The following is a 22,534-nucleotide window of genomic DNA, read 5'->3' on the forward strand; positions in this document are numbered from 1 at the left end:
TTGGCACACTTTAATACAAACTACAAACAGACCTTTCCTATAATCTAGGAAAGTGGAATGTCAGAAGTCAAAATGTGAGAAACTTAAAGTGCTAAAACAGAAGGCACTTCACAAAATTGGTTCACTGAAACAATTTAACATAACTCATTTAATGTCCTTCACTTAAAAATTTGGCAGTGAAATTTTTTTAAAAAATTGGAGTGAAAGTTATAAAAATACAGAAAGCTTTTTGGCAGTAAAGCTTCAGAAAGAAAATTTTGCTAAGTGATAAACCTGGGTCTCCCCCTTTTTTTCTAAGCAATTAGAAGGTTACAAAATATTTTTCACTTTTCTTCCAAGAGAAAAACGGGGGGGGGGGGGGGAGGGGAGGACAGGACAGGACTGGACTTGGGATCCCAAATCTCTGAATTACATGAATGTAACTTGTGGAAAAAATACCAGAGAACATTTTGATAAAAGCCCTTTCTTCTGGTTTTGAATTTAAGGTGTTTTGTGAAGTAGTTAAGGAAGCAAAAGGAAATACACTTCCAGAGTCAGTGAACTAAGAGGTTATACATTCATTATTTAAAATACTTAGATTATGAAGAAGTCTAGAATGTTATAAAGTTAGAGGTAGATATGACAGTCTGGTTGCCACAGAATCTAATAATTTAGTATCTGCACATCAAAAAGATCACAGACTCCTTCATTATCATCCAGATTAAAGTTGTAGTCATCTCCGGGAGTAGGAGAGAGTCGTAGAAGAGGAAAAACTGTAAAACAAGAACAGCTTAGTTAATCATAGAATCACAGAAATCTATTACAACTGAAATTTTGCCTTGTAACATCCAGTAAATTTCAGATCATTTCCTGCAGAAGGTAAATAAGTTTTGATGTCCAGTCTCAGTAGTCCAAATGTTACAACTACTTCGCTTTGGCAGTAGTTGTCTGCAAGCACTGGACTATGCATGGGAGATCCTGTGCAACTCCACTAAAATAAGATTTAAAATAATTTAAATCTGTAGATGCAATTAATTTACTATGGATTTCCTTTGCCATTTTACCTGCAGCAGAGCCAGTGCAATATAACAGATTAGTTGTCTCTGCTGCAGCAAAGCAACACTAAAGCAGCCTTTGTGGTTGGTCCTAGTAGTGGTCTATTGTATTATATGACCTACGTTACTGTAGTATCTCTGTGCCTCACAGTTTTCAAATGTATTTGTCCTGTGAGGTAGAGATGTGCTATTATCCCACTTTACAGACTGGAAACTGAGGCACAGAGAGACTAAGTGACTTGCCCAAATTCTCACAGGAAGCCTGCATCAGAGCAGGAAATTAAACCCAGGTCTTGCCAAGTTAGTATTGAATTAGGCCCTGAGCTTGAAAAAAAATTAAACACTAGCATCACTTCATGCAAGTGAGTAGTGTCACTGAATCTAAACATATTATGCATGTATAACATTACTCTCACATGTAAGTGTTTTCAGGATTTGGGCCTTAATATCTTCACAGTGACAGCCAGTCAGGAAGGGAAAACAGAATAAGGGTGGAAAGAGGGAGTTGCAGCAGGAAAGAGGTGGGACTGAAATAGGTCATGCTTAAAATGGTGCTGGCAGCTGTTTTAAGATCAGATATTTGTAATGAATTTTGGAATCAGATTTGAACAAACATCTAGCAAACTGATTAATTCAGATACAAATGATAATTGACTGCAGCAGCAGAGGACTAGACTCAATTAGTGAGGAGGTCCCTTCTAGTCCTATGTCCTATGAATGAGTCACATTCTTAAAATATAACCCTGCTTTAAAAAAAAAAATCAAAATGGGAATGCTAAATCCTTACCATCTGAAGACATCAGTTCGTCAATGATATCACTACTAATAGTTCCTGTTAAACACAAAAGCATTTATTTGTGAAAGTCTGTGCATTAAACAGCTACTGAAATGGAGAGTGTTAACTCTTAACTGCTACATTTGTAACTTAATGCTTGCAATAGCAGTAGAGATAGTCAACCAGACCAATATCCTACTGGGCTAAAAATAACCAAGCCCCTTAATTTTTAATTCTAAACAGTTTCTGGTGCTATTCTTAGGTTGCACAAACACTTATAACTACAAAGGGAACACAACCATAAGCAAGGTATCAGGATGGAGCAGCTTTGTGAGGGATGCACTTTACTCAAGACCAGATAGTAACCACAGAGCTGCATAAGGGAGAAGGCTGGCCTCTTCTCCTATGAGAAATCTGCTTCTAGCTTTGTCAGGAAGGGTTAAACTAAAGAGAGTCTTCTTACCTGTGGGCTCATCCATCTTTGCTGTATCAAATGAGTTTGGCTTGAGAATACAATTAACATCCAATGGAAGCAAGGTCTGATAGTCATTTGAGCTAGCCGTAGTTTGTGTTGCATCTGTTGTAAGGCTCGTGTACAGCAAGGAATCTGGGAGGCTAGAGTAAGGGATTGCTGGGGTTGTATTGTTCTTCTGCAAACTTTTGTCTACAAAGGCAGGAAAGTGCATATTACAGAGTTTGTTATTGTAAACTACATGCAGTGTCCTCTCTATCTGGCTAAGACTTACTAGTAGAACATGGCTGGTATTTGAGATGAGTCATTTCCTCTCAAAAACCAGGCACAGCTTTTGAGGCCCTTCAGAGATTTAGTTCACAATGTCTGTAGTATGTTGCTAAACAGCATTTGATTATCCTAAAATTTGTGATAAAAACAAGTTCAGGTTATCTCCCTCAGTGAGCCTGCCTTCTCCCATAAAACTACCTTTTGCAACAATAGCAGGGACTCCTAGTACAATCTTGTCAAAGGTAATGTTCAAGCTTTATATTCCACTAGAGGTTTGCAACTTTTTTCATACACCATGGGCAATCACCTTGAAAAACAGCCTAGGACCCTTTTGTGGGCTAGTTCCCAGAACATTGCACAGGATCACTGCTGATATGTTTCTGGTATAGGATGATAAATTGCAAGTGGAAAAATCCATTTTAGAAGAAGTCTGAACACAGAGCAGGAACAGGCTAGTCACCTCCCCCTGCAACCTCCAGCCAGTTGCTAGTAACCCCACTGGGGTCAGGTCTCAGGCTGGCAGCTGCTACGTTATGCAAACTATTGATTCCCTTTCTGTACCCCATCTTCTTTAAACATCTCTTTTGGGAGTCGGAACAAACCAGGGACCCACCTGATGGCGTATCTGCAACTGGGGTATGTGGTAAATGCTGCCCCTGGTTAATGCCATGATGCTCTGATAGATTCTCAGGAGGTGCAGTAGGTTTTGGGGGCGTCACTGGAGTTGCAGGTTGAGATGGTGGCTGTGCAAGGTCATCAGGTGGAGGAACTGGAAACACCACAGGTGTGGAGGAACTTGATTCTTTATTAATAAGCAGCACATGGATAGGTCCTGAACTACTCTTTAGACTGATCTGGTATTTCTTTTGTCCATTTTGTCCCTTTAAAAGTGGCACATTATAACAACAGTTACAATTCCTTGTGACTGACAATTAAGCCAAATAACTGCATACAGTGATTACCATAGAAAGTAATGGAAATGCATAATAGCATGGGTAGAATACTTTTATTTAAGAATAAAATTCCCAAGGTGCAACTGCAAAAGGTGATGTCAGTTTACATATCAGGCAGAAAAAGTGATTTAAAACTAATACAAAAGACCCCATTACAATATTATAACCCTTCTACATTCTCACATGATCAAGAGCTGTCACATGGCACTCAGATACAGAATTCTGTGCAATGCTCATGTAATTGAATTCAAGCTTAGCTCCTTTAAAATAATTCTCTCATCTGCAAAATGGCCTTAATTGGAACTAACAGTTCCCCCATAGCTGAACCCACCTCCTCACCCAATTCAGTGAACACAGGACAATTAGTCTTAATGGGGACAATTTCCCAGCAGAACTGTCAACATGAAGTCTTCATGTTAAAGAGCTAGTTCTTGTGATTCAATCTAGGGAGTGTAGTGCCACTATCTCTGGCTAGTTCATGGGATTAAATAATCATCTTTCTATTTTGGGGACAAGCGAGAAGGAGAAAGATGAGGAAAAGTCCAGTCTGAAGTTATAGATTAAGTGAGTTTTATAAAACTGAGCTAAACCCAATTTAGAAGAAATCCAGAAATTAAAAAACACCCCAAAATATACTTAGTATCTGGCACATATTTTAGTCACAGAGACAACTCTAATACAAGTTATCTGTGTCCACCAGTACCAAGTACAGAATCACTAGATTAGCATTGCAGTTCACATCATGGCACTTTTTAGAACCTTATTTAGTTACTTTTTTAGTGCTTTTACTTATTCCTTGCTCAGGTTAAAATATGAAACTTGTCAAATGGAATCACTATCCTTCTACAAGTACAACTGCAAAAAAAATGTTTGTCACTCTTTCCCCACCAATGTTGGCTGCATGAAAAGCATTGCATCATAGAAATTAGAGATGACAAGGTAAAAACAAGAAGCCAAACTGTGTTGCCTATTCACCTCTCTTGGCCAAAGCAAGATTGTTCTCTCTATTCTCTGTTGCTCTATCTGGTCTAGTTCTTAATGAAATCTGTTTTTCTATCACTTCCTCTGAAAGACTATTCAATAGTCGAACAGACGCACTGTTCTATGGGGATCTGATCTGGGTTTCCAAATTCCTTGGCCCAGCAGGGGTTGGGAAGAGAGGAGCTTGCCACTGAAAGACCAGCCCTGACAAACTCTGAAGGAAGCACCATTGCTTTTTACCTAGAGGGAAACAGCAGCTATTGGGCCTTTGCAAATGGGAGAGAGAAGTGGGAAGGAGAAAACCAATGCATCTTGTTTTAATGGAAAGGTCAAATCACTTTTAGTCTGTCTAGATGTGCAAAAATGCTATTTATCCAATGTCACTCCACATCCAATTAGGTGAATCCTAATTTTTTTCTCTCACACAGACAAAGAGACAAACATTCCCAGCTGCAACACAGGCATGCTTTCCCCTCCCTCACCACACATATGTAAACAAGCAGTTCGAACATACCATTTCAGGTATAGGTACTTCTAATTGTGTACCACAAGGTGCTTGAATTGCTAGAAGTGTGTCTCCTGGGGAAGTAGTAATTTAAGAAAGTGTTAACAATATATAATTTTACACATTCTCAGGTTGTGTACACTCAAATGGAATACTGTTCTTCTCTAATGCCACTTCAGCATCAACTTGATACAAATCCTGCACGTTTTGATGTACTTCAGGAACTAATTCTAATATGAATTATAGCAAGTTTGAAGAAAACCTGTCTATCTATGTATTCATAGCCATCATAGCCCCACACTTAGCTTATATGTCCCCAGAATTCCAGCCTCTAGCATGTACAATTTGGCTGTAGTTGCCTTGCATAGTGCACTTGGACATCACTGTTCTTTCTGTAGCTTACTGACTATTTGAAATGCCCTGGGAAAGTCAGTTGACTTCTCCATGCCTTGGTTTCCCATGTATAAAATTTGGATAATGCTTCTTTCTCTCATAGGGTATTGTGAAATATAATGTATGTAAAGTACTGTGGGAGCTGACAAAGAAGTGCTAAGTATTTCCATATTTTGTAATTAGTGCACTCTTGTAATATTTTTTTTTTGTTAAACTCTATAGTACATGGTAACAAAGAACCTTATCTTGAAGTCCTTCCTCAGGAAAAATCCCTAGAGAAGTTAAATAAAATAAAGACATTTTATGTAATCTAGCATTGCTTCTAAACTTTGGACAATATTGTCCCCTCTCATGGAAAAACCAGAAGGGAAACTTGAGGGGGGTGGAGGGGCGTGAAATCTCTGCTAGAGGTCTTTGCAGAGTCCCCCACATCCTCCTGTGGGGGAGAGGTCCCAGTTTTTCACCATCCTCAAACTTGGTGGAAGTGAGGAATCCATGGAAAGACAACAGCCATCTGTGCAGATGTTCTGTGCTTATCCCCCAGCTCTTGGCTTCAGCTACCCCCAGTAGCATGACTCTACGGGAACTGTACTATCAGGGATTCCCCCTGGCTACAGCGGTCCCCAAAAAAGATATGATGCCTGGGCCTGTGTTGTCTTTTCTGGTGGGTCAGACCAACATGTCCTACCCTGCCCACGCCCCACCACAGTCTCCTACCAGAGAACTTGGGCAGGTCCTGCTGAGTCTGCATTATAAAAATCAATGCCCAAAGGCAACCAAGTTCCCTTTCCATACATCCATAACTGCAGGTGGAAAAGACATCAAATAGCTCGTGTCACTTCTGCCAAAGCATGTAGTTTCAAAGCATCAAGCAGCCATGTATTGTAAGTTCCATTTCTTATAAACATGATTACACTGCAAACATTTTCTAAATTCAAAGTAACTATGGGAAAAAAAACAGGTCTAATGTTATAGTGAGGTTAACGTAACAGTATAATTAAATACAAATAATGATCAGCCTCATGTTATAAGAGCTCTGCTCAAGACTAAATCTTCATAAAATAGCTATTTTGTATTGTAGGATGTGTGTTTTAGGGAACGGGGTGAGGTATTTGAAAAGATCCCATTTCTAGAAGTTTCAAACAGCAAACAGAGAACCGTTTTCTTTCTAGTCTGATGGTTAATGCATGAGAACATAAGAATCGTCATACTGGGTCAGACTAATGGTCCATCTAGCTCAGTATTATGTCTTCTGACAGTGGCTGGTGCCAGGTGCTTCCGAGGGAAGGAACAGAACAAGGCAATTATTGAGAGTTCCGTCCCATCATCCAGTCCAAGCTTCTGGCAGTCTGAGGTTTTGGAATACCCAGAGCATGGGGTTGTGTCCCTGACCATCTTGCGGATCGTCTCTCATAGCCCATGACTCCTTACTTTGCTTAAGAGCCTTTGGTGAAGAACCCTGTCAAAGGCTTTCTGAAACTCCAAGTACACTATATCCACTGGGTCACCCTTCTCCACATGCTTGGTGTCCCCCTCAAAGAATTATGAAACATGATTTCCCTTTTTGAAAGCCATGTTGACTCTTCCTCAACATATCGTGTTCATCTCTGTGTTTGATAATTCTGTTCTTTACTATAGTTTCAACTGATTTTCCTGGTACTGAAGTTAGGCTTACTGGCCTGTAATTGCCAGGGTTGCCTCTGGAGCCTTTTTTAAAAATTCACATTACGTGAGCTATCATCCAATCATCGGGTACAGCGGCTGATTTAAGTGATAGGTTATATACCACAGTTAGTAGTTCTGCAATTTCATATTTGAGTTCCTTCAGAACTCTTGGATGAATACCACCTGGTCCTGGTGACTTATTACTGCTTAATTTATCATTTTGTGCCAAAAACGCCTCTATTGCACCTCAATCTGGGACAGTTCCTTAGATCTGTCACCAACAAAGAATGGTTCAGGTATGGGAATCTCCCTCACATCCTTTGCTGTGAAGGCCATTGCGAAGAATTCATTTAGCTTCTCCACTATGGCCTTGTCTTCCTTGGTTTAACCACCTGCTCCAAACACCTTACAAAAATACAGTCTAGCAGCAACTTACCATTGAAGCAATTACAGATGTCTTCATGAGTGACATATGAAAATGTGATTTATGTCAAGGAAATTTTCAAGACGTGACAAGCTGACATTTTTGCTTAAGCAAATGTGAAGTTGATATTTAGTGCAGTTTACAAAAGAAGTTTGTGTTCCTACCATGTGTTGTTTAGGCCAGGTCTACACTATAAACTTTTGCTGACATAGCTAATGTTAGTTAACAGTGGGATCTATGACTGACATAACAATGCCAGCAAAAGGCCTTATGCTGGATGCAGTTATAAAAACAAATGCAGAATTTTGCCAACGTCAGTTATGACCACATTATAAGTGCTTTGCCAATACTGTATACCGATATAAATAAGTCAACAAAGGCTTTCAAGCGTAGGCTTGGCCTTAGACTACCATTAGAAAGTTTCCAAAATGTTACTTAGACGTATTTCACATATACTACTATCCTCTCCCTTTTTTTTTTTTTTTTTAAACTGATAAGTCTGGTTAATATCACATCACTATGATACAGGATGTCCAAAGCCACCATAGATCAGCAGCACTTTTTCAGCATGATTTCCCAGCATGAATTCTGCCAGTGACAGCATACCCATAAAGGAACTAGATACAGACTACAGAATAAGTGAGGCAAGCCACTTTAAAAAGTTTGTCCTAGATTTAATTCATAGTCTATGGGACTTTCTGTGCTACAAATCCTTATGTTCAAGGTTTACTTGTCAACCATAAAAATACACACAGGTCAGCACTGGAGCGTGGAAAGAGAATTTTTTCCTTTACTGAAAAAAAATTCCTTTGGCTGCTTTAAGTATAATTAGGAGAGAAGTCAACAGAACTGAAAGTTATGAGATGTTTTACTGTTTCTGTGTAAAAACTACGGCAAAACCAAGACATTATCATTATTAAGAGACACAAAACTTGTTCCCAGATCATCCTTATTATTACTTAAGTTTTGCTTCTAAACAGTTTAGAAACAAAATGATTTAGTTTTAATAATTTTTTCTGCTGGAATTTGGTGCAATCGAGTGACAGTTGCTAACTCTGCCACCATTAACATACAAGTTATTTTGTAATAAATGTAAATCACTAAAATATAATTTAAAATATCACCACCCAAAGAGGAACCTTGATGTTGAGAAGTAGGACAGAGAGCTGTGAAAATATCTTAATGCAAGGGCATGGTAGGGCTTCCAAAGATGTAAAGCAAGTTCTATTTTAAAAATGTGTGTGTACACCCATATCCTCATCCATTTACAACAACTTTGAAAGCATCTGCTTTCCCTTTCACCTACAAATGAGTCCTAGTCAAAACTGCTCCCAGAAAAAACAATTTTGGGTTTAATCCTGTAATCTCACCACATACAATTAATAATGACTTCAAACTGAGTACTGTACATGACGGTTTTTAGGGCTTGACTTCCCTGAGAGACCATTCTGAGATAGAGAGACAGGGCAGTGTATTTTTATAAATTATTTAAGGTTCATTTAATACATTCTTAGTCAATGTTTCACCCAGGTTATAACTAATCACTGCAGTTTTCTTTCAAACCTACCCTTTTTCAAATGTAAAAACTGTTTTCTGAAAGCCAGTTAGTGTTTAGAAGTAGAGGCCAGGCACTCAGGGTCTTGTTTTGCTTACTAGATATTCAGTTTGCAGTGTTACACAAGACAAAACTTAACCCTAAATTGTTTAGATGTTTAATTACATTCCAATTACTAAATTATTTTGTTAACAAGATTTGGTACACTATTCACTATTAGATCTTCACTAGTTGCTTGGGGTGCTTGATCCCACTCTATTCCCAGCGCTCTCTGCAAACTCACTCCACTCAGAGCTTTGCAAAACTGGACTCAAACTGTGCCTTTTCAATCAATAATTGGTTTAAAAATAGATTGTTGCACATGCAGAGTAATCGCCCTTTATTCAATGGAAAATTTAAAATTTCACAGCTCATTTGGGCCTTAATTCAGCACTGCACTTAAACATATATTTAATTGCTTTGCTGATTAGGGACCTTACCTGTTATGTTAGCTATATTGACCTCAGAACAGCTGTAGTTTATCAGGCTAATGGTCTATGAATTTAAGCAGGCCCTGATGTGATAAAACCTCACTGATTTGATTAGAGCAGTTTTTACTGAATGATCATAATACAGTGATAAGTGCTTTAGAACTACTTACAGATAAGAGGGCACTTTCCCCCTCCCCAAAATCTCTAGTAACCTATTTTGATCAATAGCCTGTAAGAATGCTAAACATGTTACAAAGTAAAGAGCAACCATAGTTTAAACAACATACTTATTACCTGTTTACACACAGGGTAATTTCAGTTCCAGTTCCAAAAAGCCTCAGGAGTTTGTCAACTTACTTATCTTTTCAAAAGATTTAAATAACTAGTCTATGAACAGCCAAAGAAATACAAACCATAAAAGAGTATCCTGGAGTATCCTAAATCTAACTTAAACTCTTGAAAGCAATGAATTTCACAGAGCAAAGTTGCTTTTATTTCTTTAGATCTGACCATGTATTCCACACCCTAATGGATCTTGCTATTGTCTCACAGCACTTGCGTCACAAGGTGAGTTAATTTCACTAACAGTGCAAAAGAAAACTGAAATCACATTTTAACAAAAATATGCTTGAGATGAATTCCATTTCCTCTAGAGTTAGTAAAGCCTTCCAAGGTCATAGTTCAAGTCTCTCTTCCTCGCAGGTCATATTATGTGGGTGATCTTTTAACATATGACAAGTGCTTTAATTCTATTTCACAAATGCACACAATGTATGTCCCAAAGGATATTGGTTGTTTGTGGAGTCATCCTTAACATTTTTGATGCTTTGCTGCAGCCACAATTTCTGCTGATCCAGCTCTTTTTCTTTTAGTTCCAAATCTTCAATTTCTGCTTCAAGATACCTCAGTCTGTCTATGACTTCTTTTGTATTGCAGCCAGCACCTACACCTCTTTAAAAAGGTACAATATTTTATGCAATCAACATGTGCTATGGTAATGTAATATACTACAGGACAACATATAGTTTGAAGCATAGATCTTGCTTTTTTTTTTTTAAACCCATTAAAATAATTATATCATGATATACTAAGAGGTGGTAAAATCCCAGTTGTTTTTTTTTTTTAAATAGAAAATAAATGAACAATAATATTAAATGTGAGGCCAACATTAGGATTCTCCCTGTTAACAGTTTCCATTTTCATTTTCAAGGCAGGCGGTGTTTTCTATGTCAGAGCTAGGTTTCTGTACTCAGCTCAGTTCCCCCAAGCTGGCTCCTCATTAGGAAGATGGGAGGTGAAAGGGGAGAATGTAACTTGTTTTCTTAAAGGCAGAATCCTAGGGTAGGACACTGCCTGCCTGGTCTTTGGCATTGCTCTGTTCAACTCTACCACACTCATCACAGCTCCATCCCCAATCCCAGCCCAAACTCACCTTGAAGTTCAAAGTTTTATTTCTTTTAAGTAGCAAATTATATACATTTTAGTGCTCATGAAAACTGCCAGATAGACAGTCCTGAAAAGTGAACACTTGAATCCAGAAATGGTACAGTATGAAAAACAGCAATGCTAGATTTCCAAATTGCCCCTCCAATATGCTGAAAGCCTCAGATTTCACAGCCCAGAGAACTTCAGTCTCCAACACCATTCAGTTCTTGGCCTTTCTGAAAACAAGGATGCTAATTGCAGTGAGGACACCTATTCATTAGAAACTGGATTGAAACCACTGACATATTCTACACAGGCTACCAAGGATTACAAAATGAATTTTAATTATTGTTGGATATAGCCAAGGAAAAAGAAATAAGGCCAACTTTTTTCCTCCTTGAGAATGTGAAAATATGCAGAATTAACACTTCTTACTTCCACTGGATGCTGTTTTTTGACTTTTTCTCAATTAAATCTATGCCTTCCAAAACATTGGTGATGTCATAGATTCTCCTTTTTTGTCTGACAGCAAGAGTATCCGCAGCCTGTTAAAAGAAGAGAGATAAATGTCAGAAATCTGCACACCAAGGCAAAAGGCGAGGCCTATCAGGCTGTTCACCCGAAGCTCAGCAAGCCTCCTGAGTGCTACAGACTCTAGGTCCATAGTTTCTCCACCTGTATGTCATGACCCAAAAGTGGGTTGCCAGAACGCGTCGAAGAGTCTCAGGGCTGGCTGGGCTTGGCCCCTCGCTCCCTGTGTTGCGACTTGATGAGCAGGATTGCAGTGCCACTTAGGTCTGGCCTCACCGCCCCTCCATCACAACGATGAGTGGCGCTATGACTCCATGCGCCAGCTCCCAATGGCACTCACACAAATTGGGCCCCTCCGGGGGGGTCAGGCTAAACCTGAACAGTACTGCGACCCTAGTGAATGCAACGCACGGGGTGGGGAGCAAGCCCAGCCAACTACGAGGTCAGGAGCTGGGAGGAACAGTTGGTGTCACATTCTCCAGTAAGTATTGGCCTTCTGATATGCACCCAGCCCCACAGCTAAGCAACACTCTGTCTTCCACACATCCTCCTCACTAAGCTTCCCCCCCCCCGCCCCTCCCAATTTACCCCTCTCATTCAGCCAGGTGATTTCCCCGCCGTCATGCTATCTATCCTGGCCCCAGTACCTGAGATCTTCACCCAACTGTATGTCCCTCAACTCCTTCCCTCATTCCCCTCATTTTACCTCCAGGACGTCAAATTCCCCCCACCCCTCTGCTGCCTATGGGTGGTGCGTGAGGCTGTGTTTTTTTGGGCAACTAATGGCTTCCCCCAGACTACTCTGCCCTATATCCTTCCCCCCAATTCCCCATATCCCTCTGCCCCCCAATTCCTTCCCTAGGCTCCCCAGTACATCCCCTCACCTCTGACATAGCCAATATGGGGGGAGGCTGTGTTTTCCGGGGAGTATGTTGGCTCATCTCTGCCCCCCACCCCCCAGATTGCTGGTAGGGGGGTTTCCCAGCTGTTCACATCTGGTTGGAGCATCTGGAATCTTAGTTCTGACCCCACGGGGGGGAAAAGGGAAGCACCCTCTAAATTGCAACAGGACATAAAGGTTTACAAATGACCCTGCACTTAAAAAGATTGAGAACCATTGTTCTAGTCACAATTCTGAAGGGAAAAGGTTCACTATTCAACAGTCACAGCTGCCCAATCACACATTTTTAAGACCCCTAGTTTTCAGTTTTTAACCGATTTTTAATAAAAAAATATTCACAGATTTTACAAAAACTATTATTCAGTTCTCATGGATTTTCACCCACATTTTGGACCATTTAAGTACATGAAAAGTAGGGATTATGTTAAAAACATCTACCTAATAGACTAATTTATTATTAACATAAGAAAATCCAGTACAAGTGTAAATGCAAGGCTGTTAAAGTAAGGCAATGTAGTGGAAGATACACACATACACATGCATATAGAATCAGAAGATTAGGATTGGAAGGGACCTCAGGAGGTCATCTAGTCCAATCCCCTGCTCAAAGCAGGGCCAACTCCAACTAAATCATCCCAACCAGTACTTTAAATCCCAGCATCCTAACATCCCAGCTGGATTTGTCAAGCCGCAATTTAAAAACCTCTAAGGATGGAGATTCCACCACCTCCCTAGATAACCCATTACAGTGCTTCACAACCCTCCAAGTGAAAACGTTTTTCCTAATATCCAACCTAGACCTCCCCCACTGCAACTTGAGACCACTGCTCCTAGTTCTGTCATCTGCCACCACTGAGAATAACCTAGCTGCATCCTTCATGGAACCCCCTTTCAGGTAGTTAAAGTCTGTTATCAAATTCCCACTCATTCTTCTCTTTTGCAGACTAAACAAGCCAAGTTCCCTCAGCCTCTTCTCATAAGTCATGTGCTCCAGTCCCCTAATCATTTTTGTTGCCCTCCTCTGGACTCTCCCCAATTTGTCCACATCCTTTCTGTAGGGGGAAGCACAAAATTGGACACAATACTGCAAATGTGGCCTCACCAGCACCGAATAGAGGGGAGTAATCACTTTTCTCAGTCTGCTAGCAATGCTCCTACTAATGAAGCCCAATATGTTGTTAGCCTTCTTGGCAATTAGGGCACACTGCTGACTCATATCCAGCTTCTTGTCCACTGTAACCACCAGGTCCTTTTCTGCAGAACTGCTGCCTAGCGAGTCAGTCCTGAGTCTGTAGCTGTGCATGGGATTCTTCCATCCTAAGTGCAGGACTCTGCACTTGTCCTTGTTGAACCTCATTAGATTTTTTTTGGCCCAATCCTCCAATTTGTCTAGGTCACTCTGTACCTTATCCCTACCTTCCAATGTATCTACCACTCCCCCGAGCCTAGTGTCATCTGCAAACTGGCTGAGGGTGTAATCCACCCCATCCTCCAGATCAATAATGAATATGTTGAATAAAACTGGCCCCAGCACCAACCCCATGAGCACTCTGCTTGTTTTCAGCTGCCAATTAGACACCGAGCTGTTGATCACTACCCGTTGAGCCCGATGATCTAGCCAGCTTTCTATCCATATTATTATAGTCCATTCATCCAACCCATATTTCTTTAACCTGCTGATAAGAATACTGTGGGAGACCATATCAAAAGCTTTGCTAAAGTCAAGGTATATCACGTCCATCGTTTACCCCACATCCACAGAGCCAGTCATCTCATCATAGAAGGCAATCAGGTTGGTTAGTGATGACTTGCCCTTGGTGAATCCATGCTGGCTGTTCCTGATCACTTTCCTCTCTTCCAAGTGCCTCAAAATGGAGTCCTTGAGGATCTACTTCATGATTTTTCTGGGGACTAAGCTGAGGCTGACCGGTCTGTAATTCCCCGGTTCCTCCTTCTTCCCTTTTTTGAAGAAGGGCACTATACTTGCCTTTTTCCAATCATCGTCAGGAACCTCCCCCAATCGCCACGAGTTTTCAAAGATAATGGCCAATGGCTCTGCAGTAACATCAGCCAACTTCCTCAGCACTCTCGGATGCATTGCATCCAGCCCCCTGCACTTGTGCATGTCCAGACTTTCTAATTAGTCCTGAACCTGTTTTTTCAGCACTGAAGGCTGCTCACCTCCTCCCATTCTGTGCTGCCCAGTGCAGTAGTTTGGGAGCTGACCTTGACGGTGAAGATAGAGGCAAAAAAAGCATTGAGTACTTCAGCTTTTTCCACATTATCTGTCACTAGGTTGCCTCCCCCATTCTGTAAGAGGCCCATGCTTTCCCTGACCTTTTTCTTGTTCCTAACATACCTGTAGAAACTCTTCTTGTTACCCTTCATGTCCCTTACTAGCTGCAACTCCAATTGTGCGTTGGCCATCCTGATTTCACCCCTGCATGCTCAGGCAGTATTTTTATACTCATCCCTAGTCATCTGACCAAGCTTCCACGTCCTGTAAACTTCCTTTTTGTGTTTAAGCTCACCAAAGATGTTTCTGCTTGTCGCCTGCCATATTTGCTATTCTTTCTGCACATCAGGATGGTTTGTCCCTGTGCCCTCAATAAGGTTTCTTTAAAATACAGCCAGCTTCCTTGGACTCTCTTCCCCCTCAGGTTAACTTCCCAAGGGATCCTGCCCATCAGCTCCCTGAGGGAGTCAAAGACTGCTTTTTGAAAATCCTGGGTCTGCACACTGATGTTCTTCTTTCTTCCTTTTGTCACGATCCTGAACTCTACCATCTCATTGCCACTGCTGCCCAGGTTACCACCCACTTCTACTTCCCCTACCAATTCTTCCCTGTTTGTGAGCAGTAGGTCAAGAGGAGCACGGGCCCTAGTAGGTTCCTCCAGCACTTGCACCAGGAAGTTGTGTGCAACAATCTCCAAATTCTTCCTCGATTGTGTGTATGTATTGTTAATGTACAGCTAATGAAATAAACCACATCATTAAACTGCTTTTACTTTCAGTACTCTTCCCTTTCTATCTGTTATGTTTTCTTTCCTTCCGTCTCCTACTGTTAACTGCTATTTAAACAGAAAACAGCGAAGTTTTCTTCACTTTTCACGCATTTTTTAAAGTTTTGTAACAAACAAATTCCTGAGAAATATTAAACAAAATAAAAACCAAACACAAAGAGCCTTCCACATTCTGCACGATTGTCCTTTAAGAGCAGAGTCCCTGCCTAAGTCCAACCAAACTGCATATAAAAATGGCATAGAGGGCTCTACAAATCATGCTCAGAGACTCCCCAGTTACCTCAGCAAAAGGTCCAGTTCTTCCATAGTCAGCTGGGTATATGCCAGGCAGGAAAGAGGACAAAGGTACTGCACATGTCCCAAGTATTAAATAACCAACCCCTCTCCTTTCCCCCACCGCATAAAAAAAGCTTGAAATTTTCTTTTTGGAAGGTGAAGAATGGAAATATGGAAGAAGGAGGACAGCACCTTTCTGCAAAATGAACCAAATAAACTCTCAGAGCAGAGGAGGCTAGAATGAAGTCTAACACCTCTGGTGATTCTGAAAAACGAATCCAGTTTTATGCTGGATTAACTCATGTTCGCTCTAGAACCACACATCACAGACTAGTTAAAGCCTCAATAGCCAAAAAAATGTCAGTGCCTCTTGTGTAATATAAAACAGAGCAGCTACCTTTTGTTAATACATTTCTGGACCCCACCATTGGACCTTCTCTACAAATCATGAAGGAAACACTTACAGAGTGACAAAGCAAATTGATTCTTCATGTGTTCCATTAGAAATCATAAAACAAAGTGTAGTAACTTTATAATTAGCAATGCCTTTAATACAGAATGTAAATACTCAATTAGAATTGGGTGTAGAACTGATTTTGCTTTTATATAGCATGTTCCATACTAAAACTATCCAAACACAAAGAAAGAAATGAGACAGAAACATAGCAAAGCAACTTCAAGAGAAAAGACCATTTCACTCTAACTGAGATCATCTCTCCTTTTGCTCCCTCCAAATTTTTCACATTTGAAATTACTCAATAAAATATATTTAGTGGAAAATAGCTGCACAATAGTCACCATTTCTAGTAATTCCTCACATTTTAAATAAGTATGTAACCACGGCAAATATTACTTGAGATTTTCCTGTAAGAAGGCTCTTGACTGGCAGACAAATACACAGGGTGATGCATGGATTCTATGAGCCATTTAGACTGTGACCCATTTTATGCTTCCAAGGAAGTTTAAAAAAGTGGTTCATTGCTATTTGGTTGAAATTAGAATCCAGGCACATTTATGATATTTATCAAAAGCAGAAGCAGCATCAGCACCCCACTAGTTACGAAAAATAAGGAATATGCTGCTTCCCTACTCCTTAAAAAAATATAAACCTTGTCTTAGGCAACTCAGCCCTGCTCTATTTGCTCCTTGTAGCACACAATGCATGCACTTGCATTTCTGCAAGCATTGCTGTTTACCTGACTGACATGAAGCACCATTTCTGGTGTGATTAATTTTGTTCTCTTTTCTTGTTTCTACTTTTCCAGTGGGATTTTTTTAGTTTAGTGCCTCCTTTCCCTTCACTGATACTTTTATTTCATCTCCTTGACCAGGCTTGTCTTCCAATTATTCTGGAATAACTCCACGTATGGACACTTATTCTGGAATAAGAATGTCCACACATGAAGTGACTGGAAAATAACTGTTGCGCCTTAAATTCACACCCTACCTTAATCCAAATTAACTTTTAAGTGTAAACAAGCTCTCTGTTCTCCTCACACAGTCCATCTACCACTAAATGTTAACAATGTATATGTCTAATGCTAGAACCATTGCCAATGACAGGCATCCAGAGTCAACAGTGCTCCTTGCATCTAAAGAAAGAACTGCTGCTAGTGACCACCAATGGGACAGTACACCAGGACCTCCTGAGGGTGGAAGAAGGAAAAAGAATGATAAGACAACAACTGTGCAACACTGAATCAGTATCACATGCCCCAAACCATAATCCTACAGCCTGTTTAAGAGTCATTTTCAAGCTGTAGTCCATGGATCACGAATGGTCCAAAGGGGCACTTGCTAGTGGACTATGGGTAGATGGACCAGCTCCTCCTACTCTTCATTTTCTGCTGCTAAATAAGGAGCTAAAAACACATTTATTTAATGCTTTCTAAGTATTATTTTCCATGTAAACAACTTTGTCACAGAAATGTTACAGAAATGGTCAGCAATTTTGAATGGGAGGATAGGCAGTTCACAAAGCGATCTATTCTCTCTGCTAAGATGTGGAACTCCTGCCTTATAAGGAGACCTGCTACTGGAAGTAAAATTGATGAGTCACCTGCCTACAGAAATTCTGAATCTGGACTATGCCGCTATAGCTGCCTGAAAATGTAACCATGGTATGCAACCTGGTTTCCATTTTTCTTAACAGAGACGTGTAACTGCTTTACGGTTGATACTGGGCTAATCAGATATTGGTCATGAAAGTACTAAATATTTATTCACTACAGACTGTGCTCTAATAAAGTTTACTACAATCTTCTACTCATACTTAACAGTTCAGCAACCAAAATGTATAACAAACCTGTTTCTGACTTAAATCTAGAAAACTTGCCAGGATGGAATGAAAGAAGAAGTAAGATTTACACCTGAGCCTTAATTTTCATCCTTCACTCAAATTTTCTTTGCTTTTCTAGGTAAAAACAGACAAGCTTTAAATATCAATCATTCATCACTACTTCTATATCACCATGCCACTGAGAGACCCTACATACCCATGAAAAAGTGGACAACACACAGACAACTCAGGACTTGTCTACACATGGAGTTATTCTGGATATCTAATGTGAAATAACTATGTGTGGACATACTTATTCAGGAATAAGAATGTCCACACATGGAGTTATTCCAAAATAGTTATTATGAATTTAACGCAGAATCTACCTTATTTCAGAAAAACTTTATTATGTAGACAAACCCTTAGGTACTATGGTGATAAGTCATAAATACTAAATTAATTAACCCTAATATTTTCCACTTCTCAAACTGTCTCAGTGGATATCAAAGCACATGACAAATAATAAAGTAAACTTCACATCAGCCGCTGAGACACGTATGTTCTATGCTCATTTTACAGATGAAAAAGCTAAAGCACAAAAAGGCTAGTTGACTTGTCCAGGATTACATGACATAGGAAGTCTGTGGTACAACTAGGGACAGTACTAATATCTACTGGCTTCCCTCCAAAGTTCCTCTGAAAAGTTTCATAATGTCAGATCGGCCACTTCAGTCATCAATGCTGATGCACAATACTATAAGCCAGTGTTTCTCAATTGGTGTTCTGCAGAACCCTGGGGTTCCATGGGAACTCTGTTAGGGTTCCGCTAGCAGCTATTCTCCGCGCCGCCGATCGCAGCTGTTCTCCGCGCTGCCGAAAAAGGGACGATGTCCCGGATTTTTCGGCAGAGGGTATCGAGTGTAAGTGTAATTTAATTTATATTTAATGGAGAAATGCTGAGCTAGTTGTTTGTATACAATTTGCTTATTTCGACATTTTTTTTGGCCCCATATGTAAAAATATTGTTAAGAGTTTGGGGGGTTCCGCAATTATTTATCGAGTTCAAAAGGGTTCCGTGGCCAAATTTAATTGAGAAACACTGCTATAAGCTAAGAAAAAGTACGTGTTCTTCATCATAAAACTCCAATAAGAACAGTTAGTGTCTATTATGAAATATTATATAGGAGCACAAAATTTTCAAGCTAACCTTGATTGAATTTTGCATTAGAAACAGTACACGAGATCTCAGTCAACCTGCCAAAATCCATTTTCATTGCACATGTTATTTCCTAATTAGATAGAGAAAGTGGGTGAGGTAATTTTTTTTACTGGACCAACTTCTGTTGGTGAAACAAGAACCTGAAAAACCTTCAGGACCTGAAGGAGAGCTCTGAAAGCCTGTCTCCTTCACAAAGAGAAGTTGGTCCAATAAAAGATATTACCTCACCAGCCTTATTTCGCTAATATCCCAGAGCCAACACTGCTACAACAACACTGCAAACAATTACTTAATTAGGACAGATCCAGCAAAATTATCCATCCTCTTTCAAGAGATTCATCTGTAGGTAATATGAATTTTCCATCATCAATAGTTCTTCTGTGTCCACCTTGCTATAGGGATAAATCCTGTTTCCACTAAAATTCTGTTACTGACTTGAGTAGAATCAAGATTTCATGTCTCTGAATATCCTGGTTCTACTCTCTGAACATTTTCTTCAGTAAGTCTCCAGTTCTGTCAATTCCAAACACTGAATATTCTGGACCATTTAAAAGACCTCATCAAACCCTTAACTCTTGTCCAGCAATGCATCATGCAGCAGACAACTTCTCTGTAGGACATTTAAATTCAGGATCTTGAAAAAACTTCAAGTATGAGATGTCTGGTACTAGTTGGATACATCTGATTGGGTCTCAAGACCACTCCTTTATGTCACACCATTTCAAAATCACTTCAATTTAGGAAGCTCATAATTTACACCCTGAACAAGCATTGAAAGAGTTAAAGGGATATTATCAACTTGAAACTGAATATATATTTTTTTAGTTTCTGATTGAGCACCATTGAAATAGTATGTCCTAAAAAGTTTTTGTTTTTTTGTTTTTTTTTTTTTGTTAAGGAGTCCCTTTGTTTATTTAAATGTAAATGTTTTTCTGCTCCCCTGTTGACATAAGGGTCTTTTCAACAAGGGAAAAACTGTTTATATAGGGCAGTGGTTTTCAACCTGGCGGTCCACAGACTATACCTAAGATGTCCACACTTCCATTTGAAATTTTTGAGGAGTCCGCAAATGAAAAAAGGTTGAAAACCACTGACATAGGGAGATAGTGAAAGTGACAATACACAATTCCGTCAAATGCACATTGTGAGCAAACTAAAAGGAAAAAATGTTCACTAAATACTTTCAGTGCTGGTAATCTTAGATATTACTTATAAAAAAGTTAATACATTTTTAAATGAATTAGATGGAAGTCATCAGATTTTCTTCTGTGCAAATGCAAAAAAAAAAACCCAAACAAACCAAAAGACAGGCAAAGTCAAGAGTTTGCAAGCACAACATAACATTTCAGTGTGCCACACAATATTCCCCTATTTCCAATGGAGGATTTAATTTACAGAATAGAATCTTCCTTTTACACAAAGCTTTCTAGTGTCTCTGTCAGTTATAGGTAGACAACAGGCAAGGAAACTTTAGTCTCTCTTCAGTTCCTGAAGAAATGATGCCAATAACTGCTTTTCTGATGTTCTGTGAACATATAATCTGCACTTGCCGATTAAATTTCAGTCGTTACACAAGTGCTTCCATTAAAATAGCTACAATACAAATGAGATACATAAACTGCCTTTTTTTCTAAAAATGGAAGTTAGAAGCACTAGTAATGCTTAAACATAAACCCAGAGTAGCCAAAGTGTGTTCTGTAGAGCTCTACAACATGGCCCAAACTATGGAGACTAGAGATCCAGTCCATCTTGATCTGGCAGGAGACCTCACCATGCCCTCTTGAGCTGAATGGGAGCTACACCTTATGCAGAGATCTGTCTTCATGAATGCACCTCCAAGGGTAAGATGCCTACAATCTGTTCCCTTCTGTACTTATTAAGAGAGGCCTATGGTCTCCTGAAAAATTAAGACCTCTTGGCTGGTCAAAAAAATAGCCATCCAATCCCTGAAATAAACAGTGCTACAGAGAAAGCCTTACAGGTAGAGGCCAGCACAGACATATCACCATCTCCCATCCCACACCATCCCTTCCCCATTTCATGCCACTGGCTGGGGCTCCACAGACCAAGGCAACCTACAAGCCAACCCCATTATGCTGCAGGGGAACTGGAAAAGAAGAAAACCCATGCCCTTACTTCACTCTCCCTTGGAATACAGAGGATCCTGCTCATGTTCCAGTCCCTGCCAACTGCAACCCTTTCCCACTATGACAGAGAAAAGAGTCTTGTATATACCTTTTAGTTTCTCTTTGGAAAGTGAATGGGGTAAAATGATAGTTTGTATAGGGCTACAGGAAAGAAAGTGTGTGTGTGAGAGAGAAACCTCTTCATTCCTAACACACACATGCTACTTCCAGCTCCAGATCCCTCCATGCCTTTTCCCATGTTCAACACCCTACACACACAGAGACCAGCTCCAAACCCCCAAAAATTTGCCCTCCAATGATGTTCAGCTCCCACCACACGACCTTCATTAGAAAGACCCCCTCCCCCCAGATCCACCACCACACACAGGGACATCCCTCTCACAGATCGGGAGGGTCCTCCCCCAGATACTCCTCATTACAGGTGTGTGCCCCTGCCCACCCACAGGGACCAGCAGCAACACTACACCTCCTTCACATTCACCCCTCCGCTCACACACATGCTACACGGGTTCGACCTCCCCCTCCTCGACCCCTTCCCCACCCGCCACCCTCCTCACGACCCCCTGGCAGGCCAGCCCCCCACATTCACATGGAGAACCGCCCAATCCATCAGCCCCTTCCAGATCCCAGCCTAGCCCAGGAAACCCTTACAGACCCGATCCCCTCCCCCCGCAGACTCCAGCCCCATTCCCCCATCACCCCCGACCCCGCTGGGGCTTTCTTCCAGATCCGACCCCCATAACTCCCCCGCGCAGAGCCCGCCCCCATCACCTCGTCCCCCTGCAGTCAGATCCCCCGCCCCAGGCAGATCCGGCCCGGCCCGGCCCGGCCCCCCCGCGCACGTACCGCTTTCAGGTCCAACACGCCGTCCTTGGCCTCCTGCAGCAGCGACACGAACTTGGTGGTGAGCAGCCCCAGGCTCTTCTCGTGCCGGCTGCTGCCGCTGCCGCCCGCCGGGCCCGCCGCGCTGCTGCTGCTCACCGCCTCGGCCAGAGCGGCCATGCTGCTGCCCGCACTCCCCCGCGGCCGGCCAGCGAGCGGGGCTTCCCCGGCGGCGGCGGCAGCAGCGGCTGCGGTGCGGCACCACGTGTCCCGGGCGGCCCCGGCCACAACAATCAACCCTCCTATCCCAGCCCGCCCGGCAGCAGCCCCAGGGCCGGGGGCGGGGAGGCCGCCGTGCGAGGGAGGAAGTGACGCTGCCCAGCTGCTGTTGCCTGGAGACGGGCTGTTCGCCCCC

The 22,534-nt window shown here is 41.2% G+C and overlaps 1 protein-coding gene across 1 annotated transcript; it reads right to left on the reverse strand.

Annotated features, from left to right (window-relative positions):
- Positions 1–58: 58 nt before the first annotated feature.
- E2F5 (E2F transcription factor 5) lies at positions 59–22,432 on the reverse strand. Its single transcript, XM_067553527.1, has 9 exons — positions 22,144–22,432; positions 11,358–11,467; positions 10,285–10,448; positions 7,485–7,526; positions 5,000–5,064; positions 3,165–3,432; positions 2,273–2,473; positions 1,822–1,866; positions 59–752 (listed from the first exon to the last, which is right to left on the reverse strand). The coding sequence occupies exons 1-9, from the start codon at positions 22,297–22,299 to the stop codon at positions 643–645; spliced, it is 1,161 nt and encodes a 386-aa protein (XP_067409628.1). The 5' UTR covers positions 22,300–22,432; the 3' UTR covers positions 59–642.
- Between the last annotated feature and the right edge of the window lie 102 nt (positions 22,433–22,534).

This window comes from Emydura macquarii, unplaced genomic scaffold (genome assembly GCF_026122565.2).
Source record: "Emydura macquarii macquarii isolate MOO-44397 ecotype Brisbane River unplaced genomic scaffold, CSIRO-AGI_Emac_v2 contig_1477, whole genome shotgun sequence".
Classification (NCBI taxonomy): domain Eukaryota; kingdom Metazoa; phylum Chordata; order Testudines; family Chelidae; genus Emydura; species Emydura macquarii.

What these genes read in the sequence shown, in the direction of transcription:
- E2F5 (XM_067553527.1), bottom strand. Translation starts at nt 22,299, where the DNA reads ATGGCCGCTCTGGCCGAGGCGGTGAGCAGCAGCAGCGCGGCGGGCCCG. An exon ending in GCGTGTTGGACCTGAAAGCG is followed by an intron (nt 11,468 to 22,143) that starts GTACGTGCGCGG and finishes TTCTTTTAACAG; the next exon opens with GCTGCGGATACTCTTGCTGT. An exon ending in TGACTCCACAAACAACCAAT is followed by an intron (nt 7,527 to 10,284) that starts ATCCTTTGGGAC and finishes CATAAATCACAT; the next exon opens with TTTCATATGTCACTCATGAA.